The sequence below is a fragment of the Temnothorax nylanderi genome, unplaced genomic scaffold (genome assembly GCF_030848795.1).
Source record: "Temnothorax nylanderi isolate EJ_2023f unplaced genomic scaffold, tnyl_v1.0 TNYL_tig0626_pilon, whole genome shotgun sequence".
Lineage (NCBI taxonomy): Eukaryota > Metazoa > Arthropoda > Insecta > Hymenoptera > Formicidae > Temnothorax > Temnothorax nylanderi.
In genome coordinates this window covers 33,014-46,536 of record NW_027249688.1, presented here as the reverse complement: position 1 = coordinate 46,536, position 13,523 = coordinate 33,014, and the positions used below count along the sequence as shown (strand labels likewise).

At 37.2% G+C, this 13,523-nt stretch overlaps 1 protein-coding gene across 1 annotated transcript; it reads right to left on the bottom strand.

The window, feature by feature from the left end:
• Positions 1-8,078: 8,078 nt before the first annotated feature.
• On the bottom strand, positions 8,079-10,624 carry LOC139784428 (uncharacterized). The gene is made up of 2 exons (XM_071723614.1): positions 9,850-10,624; positions 8,079-9,143 (listed from the first exon to the last, which is right to left on the bottom strand). The coding sequence occupies exons 1-2, from the start codon at positions 9,884-9,886 to the stop codon at positions 8,440-8,442; spliced, it is 741 nt and encodes a 246-aa protein (XP_071579715.1). The 5' UTR covers positions 9,887-10,624; the 3' UTR covers positions 8,079-8,439.
• Positions 10,625-13,523: the final 2,899 nt, after the last annotated feature.

Sequence of the window (13,523 nt, the reverse complement as noted above, 5' to 3'; positions counted from 1 at the left end):
TTGCTTCCATGTAACTTTTAAGTTAAAATCGAGATTCATAAAAAAACTTTAAAGTTTAATGTTTTCTTATGATTACCTAAGATTTATTAAAATTACTTTAAAGCTACTTTTCCACTCCTTTAAAGTACCAGAATACTATTTTAAAGTCAGTTTTTAAAACCTTTGGTTTTCTAAGATTATTTTACAGTCAGTTTTGAAATACTTTAAAATATCTTAAATTACTTTAGATTAACCTTGTACACACTTTAATTTACCTAAAAATTTCTTAAGTAAACTCTTAAATTTTTAAGATTACTTTTAAGAACTTTAATTTTATTTAAAGTATATTTTCCCAAGGGAATCATATATATTTACTAGGTGCGCAACTAAGTTTCCGGGTTTTTTTGATCAATAAAAAATGGAAAATTTCAAGAGAAATACAAAAAATGGTTTATTCAAAGTATCGTCCCTCGCTAGCTATACATTTTCGCCATCTCTCTGGCAATACATGAATACCGCGACAATAAAACGACGCGTCGTTGGACCGAAACCATTCATCCAACCAATTTTGCACTTCTTCGAAATTGGTAAAGTGTAGCCCAGCCAAGCCATGCGCCATCGACCGGAACAAGTGATAATCGGAAGGCGCCAGGTCTGGCGAATACGGCGGGTGCGGTAGCAGATCCCATTTCAGCGTTTTAATGATGTCCTGGACGATGGAACTGCGATGGCACGGAGCGTTGTCGTGCTGCAATATCACTCGTTCGTGTCTCGTGTCCCATTCTGGCCGTTTTTCGAGCAATGTATGGTTTAAATTGATCAGTTGTTGTCGGTAGCGATGCCCATTGACAGTTTTGCCCGGTTTCAGCAGCTCATAGTACACGATTCCTTTCTGGTCCCACCAAAGCGCTCCTTGTCCTCAGTGTCGAAATCGCCACTTCTGAAGCGTTTAAACCAATCTTCACAGGTAGTTTTCGATGGTGCATGTTCGCCGTAGGCCTCCTCAAGCAAACGACGTGCTTCAGCTGCATTTTTTTTCAAGTTAAAGCAGAAAAGCAAAGCTTCCCGCAAATGCTGTTTATTTGGCACAAAACTCGACATCTCCGTTGTTAGAAAAAATATTTTTGCGTTGCGATATGTGTTTATATAACGACTGGTTATTGTTAACAGATGTCCAGCTATAACTTCAGACAACTTCAGACATGTAAGTCGAGTACATGTGTTATTGGTGCCATCTATGTGTGAAACCCGGAAACTTAGTTGCGCACCTAGTATATATAATTATATATCATCTTTTTTTCCCGGGTATTCGTCAAATTTTAAATACGAGAAACATCTATCGGATACTTTGAGATGCAATATCTGATCTGATCATATATAATCTTATACGACTATATAAGCTCATATATGATTATATTATTTTCAGTTTAAATTATAAGATATGTTTGCAAAATAATACGATTAATATATTTATTTATAAGAACTATAATATATATTATATAACAGTTTTTTTCACGAATTATTACAGGTAATTTCACTGTTTACGAAAATATTTAATAATAAAAATTAATGTCAATTAAAAAAGATTAAATGTCTTATGCAAAATTAGAAAAAAAGGAAAATTTAAAATAACACGAGCAATGAGAAGTGCCGTTTTTGGTCAAAGCGGATCTTGGTGCTTAATAATATTTCACAATATCTATTATTATTAAATATATTTTTCAGTTTTTTAAACTGCGTGCCAATATGGACTTTGTCGGACTTAAAACGCAATTGTGTAAATTGAAACTAGAAATAATATCTTATATTAATTTGATTGTCAAGTAAAATAATATACTAGAAGAATATTTATAACAGTTATACAAACTTATGGATAGATCCGAGTATATGTTCATATATGATTATCTTTAACCTTATAAATATACTTTTACATGATCAGACATGATAATATATAAGCATATAAGACCATATGGCTATATAAGATTATACTTACAGAGGTTTTATGGAATACATAATCATATATTTTCATATATAGCCATATAATATTGTTCAAGATTATATTTACATTTCTTATATGATCGTATATAATCATACATCTACTAATATCCTCCGGGGCGAAACCCGGGTAACCAGCTAGTAAACTAATATGAATAAATGAGAGGTTTTTTTTCCCGGAGAGAAAAGTCAACTTTACTTCATTAGGATCGAAAATTAATCTGTCGATCACTGAATGGCACATTCGATCTAATATACCGGTCACTGATACATACACAACCGGCGATCATTGTTAAGGCCAAAATTAAATCAGACAGTCACTGATGCATACATTTACATATAGTCAGCAATTTCTCTTTTGATATTTATTAGATTATGTTTAAAACAAGTTTATCGATACAAAAATGATTAATCTTTAGTTCGGTATAATTGTTTCTTGTCTTGAATCACTTATTTAGAGTACTTTTACTCTATTAACTTATGCGAGAATCTTACATGGTCACAGGTAGGGGCATTTTATCCTTCGCTATACAGGAAAGATTACATACGATAATGTGACAAATTAGCATCTCCAAAAGCACATTGATCTTACGTAAAATAGATAACAATATTTTAAAATAGAAAAGTTATATTTTTTCTTATTTGTTTTATGATTTGCAAATAATTGATTTATATCTCTCAGAATGTCTTCGAGTATCCTATAATATCTACTTACGGCGCATGTTAAATTTTGCGCGAGTTTACCCTTGATCTTAGTCTCTAATATGCTGACTGCGTGTACATGGTGACCTTTGCGAAGCAGTCCTTTAACCAAATGCTCCGTCCAGACGTGGTGGCTAGGCGACGGAACAGTCTCTATCACTAAAATCGACAATGGTTTCAACGCTGTCACGAGATCAGCCATTAAAATACTATAAATAAGAAAAATGACACGACTTAACATTGTTGCGCAAAATTTCTCGTGGTCTCTCAATCAGATGCTAAAAGTGTATTTGCATGCCTAGTGTAGCATTCCTTCTCTCCTCATTTCGAGACGATAGCGTTTATCATAATATTACTTTATGTAACTTTAGACTGGTAATATTGAGATTCTCGACAACTTAGCTGTACCATAAACAGTTGTACCGTCATAAAAATAAGAGAAGAAAAGATATGCATAAATAAGTCATTAATAACATGTACATGTATATAGATATTGTGGATAGTACGCAGTATCTATTTACTTCCTACTACTATTATTGTTGAAATTGAGTGACGATCCATTCGCATGCAGGATAATCATTCAATCAGTTGGTTACGTAATATGTGATTGGTCACTATAGAGGAGAGTTGCCGAATGCGTACCACTTAAATTATTTTTTATTATATTTCCCATTTGATAGTGATTGGTATGCAAATAAACGCTGAAAATTGTAGCTTGATGTTTCAGGCACTTATTATTACATGTATAACCTTTTACCAATAACAAATTAATTTGTTATAAGTCTTTTTGTAACATGCTGCAAAAGGTACAATTTAGACAACCGGTCGCCTAAATCGTATCCGTGGGTCTTTTAAATCATACCTCCTTGAAAGTATCGAATTTATGAATAAAAATAATTAAAAATATAAGATTAATGAAAGGTATCGGTAATATATACTATTTTATTAAAAAATAATTTATCAAAAAAGGATTAAGGGGTTGACAACCTAGACAAGCAAAAAATAGACCTATTTTTAAAGTTAAATATCTAAGAAATAAAAAATACTGAGTATTTAAAACTTTGGCACATAATTCGATATTTATATTCTTCTATGGTTATTTAAAGAAAAGAATCATTAAAAAATATTAATAATAACGGGAGTTATTGGTAATGAAGAGGAGCAGTTTAATAGCTGGTGGTGGACATGGAATCTCGAAAATGGCTCCAACAATCCCTTATGAAAAAGTAGTACTGGTTTTAATACTGGAAAAAGTATTGGTGAAAATACTGGAGACATAAGTACTCAAAGTACTACTAAATTCGACCATACTGACTTCGTCAGTACTCCTTCCCAGTACTCATCCAATATTCATTCAGTACTCCCTTCAGTACTTCCTCTAGTGTACTCCCTCCAGTACTCCCTCCAGTACTCCCTCCAGTACTCCCTCCAGTATTTTCTCCAGTATTCCCCCCAGTACTCCCCCCAGTACTCCCCCAGTACTCTCTACAGTACTCCCCCCAGTGTACTCCCTCCAGTACTCCCACCGGTACTCCCTCCAGTACTACTCCCTCCAGTACTCTTTTAGTACTTATCGAATAATCGTGGAATCAAGAATACTAACGTGTGGTACAGGCGCAGTAGGAAAGAGTGGGCACCCTTGAACCACGTTTTTTCAAATCACATTAAAAATGATTTTTAATAACTTCATTATAATATAAATGAGATTATTCGATGTTTAATATAATAAACTTTGTTTGTAAATGATTTAAAAAGTAAATTTTCAGAAATATTTTGCAAAAATAATGATATTTCGAAATGCTGCGTTTGTCACAGTGGCCCCCACGCGTGGGGTCGATTGAGCCATGGCGTAAGGTACACTGTGACATGTAATGTAAAAGGTAGGGTACTCTGTGACACGTAGAAGAGATCTGTTTAAATCCTGTTTATTACAAATCTTTGGTCAATTGAAAAACCAAGACTGTGCTAGAGAACCAATTTATCAATAATCGTGTCATATTTGTTTCATCAGATGACCTAAGAAATTGAAAACTGAAAACAAAGTACTATAACCTCACTTTTTGTCGTAACCTAGCAGAGATCAACGAATATTGCCTCACAGCGACTCGATTATACATGTGATCTGTAACTAAAGGGTGAAAAAAAGAGAAAATGAAAGTGTGGATATGATTATCGATGGAAATTATTTCATTTTATAGGAAAATTTAGGCTCTAACATTTACTATTCCGCGATCGAAACACACTACGGAAACTCGCGCTGTCACAGGTAGGTTAGATAGTTCTGTAAGCGTGGCACAGAGGTCCCCATCAACCTGCGTCACATTGGACCCTCCCCACTGAACATCGATATTATTTATCGTAAATATTTCAGATACAGAACAATTAAACGTTTTTGTGCGCACGTTGGTATTGAACCTAGATCCCGACAAACGTCTTATACATTTTTTTTTAACTGTAGAATCCCTAGAAATCCATACATATCAAAAAGTTATGACAAGTAAAAATTTACTTTGCAAGGCTCCAATTACATATCTGCCTTTAACTAAAGTATATATGCTTATTTCGGCATAATTTTTTGATGGAAGTTATATGTTTTGTGAAAACGAAAGTTTTCATACCCACCGTCACTATTTTGCAGAACGTTAATACAGAAAACTCGCACTGTCACATGGGAGCCCACTCTCCCCTACTTACGCAGTACTATCCAAGTAGAACAAAAAGTCAAGATGATATCAAAATAACGTCATATTGATAGTTTAGTGTGTTAATTTAGTATTTTATTAATTTAGTATTTCCAAGATACGTTACGAAAAAGTAGTATTAGCAATCAGTACTCAGTACTGAGTGATCAGTACTCGTAGTATTGACAGTATTAGTATGTTAATACTCATGAATATTGCAGAATGGTCAGTACTGTGCCTATTAGTTTCTTACAGTACTGGCAGTACTATCATGAAAGTACTCTGAATATTAATCTGATAAAGTACTGACCACTTCACTACTTTGAAGTACTAATGAGTATTATTGCTTGTAGTACTGCCAGTACTGTAAGCACTGACAGACACAGTACTGACCATTCTGCAGTATTCATGAGTATTAACATACTAATACTCTCAATACTACGAGTACTGATCACTCAGTACTGAGTACTGATTGCTAGTACTGCTTTTTCGTAAGGGAAGTCAAGTAATAAAATTGTTACTATTATCTATACTGTTGTTATTATTATCAAACGATATTATTTATTATTTGACAGTGTAAAATTGTAATGCATATATTAAAATTACATTAGGGCTAGAATATAAACCAGAGCCACAAGAATGAGAGCAATTCCAAGATCTCAAGACGAGAATTAACCAGATCTTACAGGACGGAATTAAGGAGTCTGGATTACTGATTGAAATCAAAGTAAGAAAAGAAAAGAAAAGAAAAGAAAAGAGAGGGGGGCCTCTGCATTTGTCTACGAGATCAATTCTAGGGCTAGAATATAAACCAGAGCCACAAGAATGAGAGCAATTCCAAGATCTCAAGACGAGAATTAACCTTGCAGAGCCCCTTGTACTACTACGATCAATGTCGATCTTCCAATATGGCGTCCCAAATGAGAATATCGGAAGGGCCCTGCTCGCTGGACCGGACTCCTCGCCTCAATCCTCCCTCTCGGACGCGAGCTGCCGTAGCTCTTCTTTTCCTGGCGGTGAGCTCTCCTTGGGAAGTCGAATCTCGCTCGGTTGGTCTCCAGAATACGTGCCGCTTAGCTCAATCAGTTACGAAAGAAGGAAAACGTACTCGTCTCGTCCGAAGAAACGCAGCAAGAGCGGCCATGACACTGAACGAGAGCGAGGAAGGAGGTGGGGGCGCTTTGAAAGTGGCGACTCACGCGTCGCGCCATCTGAATGAAACGATCGGGCGTTTGCAAAACGCGAAGGAATTCGAGCGCAATATCTGAACACACACATACATATATAATATATGTATCAGCTTTATATACATAGATACGTGACGCGGAAATTTGCCACTAAACGGCATTTATAGAACAAAACGACAACAGAAAAATAATAAAACATCTCTTATAATGAAATAATTAATATAAAATAATAGAGGAAAGTGCCCTATTATGAGATAGGATCCTAATATGAGATGGCGGGGTTTTTTCATGGTGGGATCAACAGATAGAGCATATATAGGGCCTTTTAGCTTAACATATCTCATATTAGGATCCTGTCTCATAATAGGGCACTTTTCTCTATTTGAAGTAAATATTAAATTAATATTAAATAAATGTTAAGTAAATGTTTCTTTAAATCATTATTGCAAATAAATAATTAATGTAAAATAAATATTAAATTAATGTCAAATAAATGTTAAATAAATGTTTTTTCAAATCATTATGGCAAATAAATAGTTAATGTAAAATAAATTATTAAAAACAGAAGTCGTTTTTGTTCGATCCAACTGGCCTAATAATTAATATATTTAAACTCACAACGTTTCGAAAAATTGTCTCACAAAATTGTCTGACAAAAATTGTCTCACAAAATTGTCTCACAAAAATTGTCTCACAAAATTGTCTCACAAAAATTGTCTCACAAAATTATTAAATTACAAAATTGTTACTTTATTCAATCCAAGTGATATCTACCTCGAAAAAACCTAAATAACAAGTGGTATCTATTTAAAAAAAAAATATGTGAAATCCTTTAATACTGCGCCAATTACAAAGAAAGAATATATATATATATATATATATATATATATATATATATATACCTTAACAAAATTATTATTATATCACGAAATTGCGTTACCAAACTCAATCCAAGTGATATATATATTTCAAAAAAATATATGAAATCTTTAAATTACGCCAACTACAAAAAGAATATATAGATTGCTTTGAAAAATAATTGTAGTGCAACTACTCTTAAAAAATAAAACAAAATTGTGTTACCTAACTCAACCCAAGTGGTATGTATCTTTGTATTCCTGAGGATCTTTCTATCAACCCAAGTGGTAGTAGTTTTAATTCTCCTTGATAAAATTATAATATTACAAAGAATCATTTAATCATTTTAATCACAAAGAATTAAAGAGGTAACATTATAAAATAAAAATATTTAATTAAAATAAAATAAATAAATTTTTCTTGTAAAAAATTTGGCGCTGCTTTTTTAAGGTTAATCCAGACAAACTTGCATAGGTGCATAAGCATATGCATAAAGAGATGGATTGATCTATTTCCTTTTGCACATATATCTGAACCAATCAATTTCTTACGCTTATGTTTATGCGCGATGCAAATTTGTCTGGATAGACTTTAAAAAAGCAGCGCCAAGTTTTTTACAAGAAAAATTTATTTATTTTATTTTAATTAAATATTTTTATTTTATAATGTATGTGTATTTATTGTGGTTCCCCACAGGGTTTACAAGGCGTTTTATTTTTATATGAGGAACGTTCCCAAACCTCTTACACAGACATCAAAAACAAAACAAATACAAATCAATCTCAACATCAGAGTCAAGCCTCTTACAAACAACAACCTCAAAGTCAAAACTCAAATCATAAATCAAAGTATCTCTTCCTCGTGTTCCTCTTCCTCTTCCTTCTCCTCCGCTCTTGTACCGGCCCCATCCTTTGGCCCCCCCTCTTCCCAACTCGGCCTACCCTCGATTGGCCCAGTCCCTCTTCCGCCCGGCCTCCCCATTATCGTCCGACTCCATTAGCAGTTTCTCCTCCATACCTTTGGAGATTTCATCCTCCTCAGATCTCCCTGTACTCCTGCTTATTCTCCCTTCCATTTTCTCCTCTCTCTCCTCTCTCTCTCTCTCTATCTCTCCTTTCCACCGACTTGTCCTCAACGATCTTCACTCCTACCCTATTTCCCGCCTTTCTCCTCGCCTCTATCACCCGCCATTTCTCCTCTTCGTCTTTCAGCTTTACCAATAGCGTTAACCAAGCTCCTCTCTGTCCTACCACAAACACATCCCTTACCGTCACCCTTATCTTTAATCCTTCCGTAAATATCTCCTTCACCTTCTCCCAGTGCGAGCCCTTATCTCCCCATACCTCCTTCTCCACCCTTAAGATTACGTTCCTTTTCCTCAGTTCATTTTCGTTTCTCTCGCCCACCCCCGCCCACCATTTCTTCTTCACCCCCACACTCTCTTCGATGTCCTCCCTTTTCCTTTTGCCTCTATTTTGTTCCATTCTCTCTATCATTTTTTCCATTCTCCTTACCTTCTCCTCAAGCCCCTCTATCCTCTCCTCCTTCTTTTTATCCACCTCTTTCTTCTCCTTCACCATCTTCCTTACCTTCTCCTCCAACTCCTCTATCCTCTCCTCCTTTCTTCTCTCCACCACCTTCTTTTCCTTCGCCATCTTCTTTGATTTCTCCTCCACAATCCTTCCCACCGCCTCCGCTATTATTTTCCCCTCTTTCTCCATCCTGGGTAATCCTGGGTGATCTGTAACCAATTCTCCTATACACCCTTTCTTACTCTCACTACCTTACTTCTATCTCTTGACTCCCCCTCTTATTCTCTCTCCTTCCTTCTACCCCCCTTACGTGTACCTGCCTAATTCCACCCTTACTTACTTACTTCTCTCCTCTTTTCTTCGCTAATTCCTTCTCTCCCTTCCTTCCCCTCTTTCTCTTTTTTCGCTTCTTTTCCTTGGCTGCAGATTACTTTTCCGTCTCCTCTCACTTACCTTCGCTCGTACTGCTATCATACTACCTGCCACGTGCCTTCGTCTCGCATTTCCCTCTCTCCTTCGACTATCGATCTATCGCTCCATCGATCCCTCCTATTTCCCAACGACAAGCGGTGCCAACCTTGTATGTATTATTTCACCTCCCTTCGTCCTTCCTTCCTCCATCTCCTTCCTTCCGCCTTCCTTGCTTCAGCCATTTCTCCGCTTCCCTCCTTTCTGCCACTGCTCTCTTCCTTTCCTCTCCCCTCCTCTTTACTCCAACCATCTCCCTCCGCCTCCCTTGCTTCTGTCCTTTCTCCGCTTCCCTCCCTTCTGCCAGCCTCCCCCACATTTCCAAAAATAATGTAACACGCGTCAGACTGCTCTCCTCCCCTCCCTCCTTCTCTCCCCCTCCCCCCCTCTCGCCGCCTTCCCTCCCCCCTGATCCGTCCCCGCTCTTCCCGCCTACCTCTTACTCACCTTTCTTCCTATGTCCCTCGTCCTCGCCCGTATCCATACCCTCGCCTCCACCGCTTTATCCTCGTCCATCTTCCCCCTTAATCTACTCCCCTAGCTCCTTTCTCCTTGACTCCAAAGTCCAGTTCACGCACGCTCGTCACCTCTTCTCCTTCCTCGTTCTACCACTCCGTCGCTTTCTCTCCTTCTCTTTCCATCACCTGTCTATCTGTCCGGCCTCTTCGGTCATTCGATCCATCGATCTGTCGCGACGCCTCCCTGCTCCGTTCCATACCTGCCGCGCCACCATCGACAAATCCTCTGTCTCGCGACAGATCGATCGATCGCCCGATCGATACTCCCTGCTGCCAACTCGCTCAGCTCCCTCGTCGTGTAACCTGGGCTGCTACCTCCATTCCTTCACTCCCGCCCTTCTCCCTAACCTCACTTTCCACGTGCCACTTCACCAACGATTCCCGTCTCCTCCAGACCACTTTCCGCTTCGCCTCCATTCTCCCGTCTTCCTTTCGCACTCCCCTATCTACCCCCTTCAAACAACACCTTCCTCACCTCTCAATCTCTCCCTTCATCTCCTTTTACTCTCCTACCATTTATCCACCTGTTCCCCCGCCGAGGGCTACGGAGGAACTTTATTTTATAATGTTACCTCTTTAATTCTTTGTGATTAAAATGATTAAATGATTCTTTGTAATATTATAATTTTATCAAGGAGAATTAAAACTACTACACCACTTGGGTTGATAAAAAGATCCTCAGGAATACAAAGATACATACCACTTGGGTTGAGTTAGGTAACACAATTTTGTTTTATTTTTTAAGAGTAGTTGCACTACAATTATTTTTCAAAGCAATATATATATTCTCTTTGTAGTTGGCGTAATTTAAAGATTTCATATATTTTTTTGAAATATCAAGAGACACGGTAGTGTCTCGTGCCAAGTACACGCGGAGCGAGACCGACCGTGACTCTTTTACGCGACGCGACGGGTTGCGAGTACCCAAGATGTTGAGATCTCGATAACGAGTAAACGGATCAAGTTCTAAGTAGGCTTGATCGATAGCTTGGGGTCGACTTTGGGGGGGTATCTCCTATAATATTTTCCGCTACGTGCCCTACGAGCGGAGATATTGTGACGCAAAGTCCAAATATGAAAATTTTTTATTAAGATACGTCTACGTCAACGCTCTCAATTCATTATAACATACATGTAACAAACAGATAACAGAGAAATGTCGCTTTCACTTTTTCGACACTGGCGGCGCAGGTATCGCCAGTTTCGATATTGCGCGCGTATTTCGATCGATCTAGTAGGTAAATTAAATTAGGTCGATAGACTTATCGGTCAGGAGGAAGATTTCTATTTAGGTAAATTAGGTATATATATATAATACATATTGAGTCAATTGCTTCATGTTTATCTGGAGAGATTTCGTATCCTTACATCGTATTACCACCGCTGCCGGAAAAGAAGGAACCCTACGCTTGGCAGAAAGTGCCGCTAGGGAATTTTTAAGTCGATTCTTATAAATCAAGCTTGAATTCGATGTCTAGGTATCCTAGGTTGCCGATGACGAGGTCCAGATAGTGCGCTTCATAGTTTTCGGTGTCCAGGTGTAATAATACGTTGAATTCGATGTCTACGTGTCCCAGGTTGCCGATGACGAGGTCCACATAGTGCGCTCCGTAGTATTCGGTGTTTACGTGTATTAATACTTTGAATTTGATGTCCACGTGTCCCAGGTTGCCGATTGCGGGATCCAGATAGTGCGTTTCATAGTTTTCGGTGTCCAGGTGTAATCGTACGTTGAATTCGATGTCTAGGTGTTCCAGGTTGCCGATGACGAGGTCCACATAGTGCGCTCCGTAGTTTTCGGTATCTACGTGTATTAATACCTTGAATTCGATGTCCACGTGTCCCAGGTTGCCGATGACGGGATCCAGATAGTGCGCTTCATAGTTTTCGGTGTCCAGGTGTAATCGTACGTTGAATTCGATGTCTAGGTGTCCCAGGTTGCCGATGACGAGGTCCACATAGTGCGCTTCGTAGTTTTCGGTGTCCAGGTGTAATAATACGTTGAATGCGATGTCTAGGTGTCCCAGGTTGCCGATGACGATGTCTAGATAGTGAGCTCCGTAGTTTTCGGTGTCTACGTGTATTAATACCTTGAATTCGATGTCTAGGTGTCCCAGGTTGCCGATGACGAGGTCCACATAGTGCGCTCCGTAGTTTTCGGTGTCTACGTGTATTAATACCTTGAAATTGATGTCTAGGTGTCTCAGGTTGCTGATGACGAGGTCCAGATAGCGCGCTCCGTAGTTTTCGGTGTCTAGGTGTAATAATACCTCGAATTCGATGTCTACGTGTCCCAGGTTGCCGATGACGAGGTTCACATAATGCGCTTTGTAGTTTTTGGTGTCTAGGTGTATTAATAACTTTAAATCTGAATGTAGGACACGTAGATATCGAATTCAAGGTATTAATACACGTAGACACCGAAAACTACGGAGCGCACTATGTGGACCTCGTCATCGGCAACGTGGGACACCTAGACATCGAATTCAACGTATTATTACACCTGGACACCGAAAACTATGGAGCGCACTATCTGGAACCCGTCATCGGCAACCTGGAACACGTGGACATCGAATTCAAGGTATTAATACACCTGGACACCGAAAACTGGAGCGCACTATGTGGACCTCGTTATCGGCAACCTGGGACACCTAGACATCAAATTCAAGCTTGATTCATAAGAATCGACTTAAAAATTCCCTAGCGGCAGAATTAAAATTATGTCATGACATAATAAAAATCCGCTGAATTAAAATTATGTCTAGACATAATAAAAATTGGACGAATAATAGTAACCTTTCGAAAGTAGAGGTTTTAAGCTTGAAATTTAAATTTTATTCATTTTTAACAAAGTTACCGCTGCTCGAGTTTTGCCTATTTTTCAAGATAAATTTAGTGTTCCTTCAATTTTTGTGAGAAATGTATAATTTACTTTTACTTAAATATTATTAATTTTTATGTATTTGTTGTTATTGCTAATTTTGTGAATAATTAAAAAATAAAAAATAAAAATGTTTTGCAGATCCTTGCTTAACACTACAAAATAGGTGATATCAGTACAAAATTACCTTTTTCAAAAAAGGTAAAAAAAAGTGCCAAGTACACGCAATGTATTTTGTAAATTCAATCGAAAAATTATCTCACAAAATTGTCTCACAAAAATTGTCTCACAAAATTGTCTCACAAAAATTGTCTCACAAAATTATTAAATTACAAAATTGTTATTTTATTCAATCCAAGTGATATCTACCTCGAAAAAACCTAAATAACAAGTGGTATCTATTTAAAAAAAAATACGTGAAATTATTTAATACTGCGCCAATTACAAAGAGAGAATATATATATATACCTTAACAAAATTATTTTTATATCACGAAATTGCGTTACCAAACTCAATCCAAGTGATATATACCTTAACAAAATTATATCACAAAATTGTTTTACCTAACTCAACCTAAGTGATATGTTATTTCAAAAAAATATATGAAATCTTTAAATTACGCCAACTACAAAGAGAATATATATATTGCTTTGAAAAATAATTGTAGTGCAACTACTCTTAAAAAATAAAACAAAATTGTGTTACCTAACTCAACCCAAGTG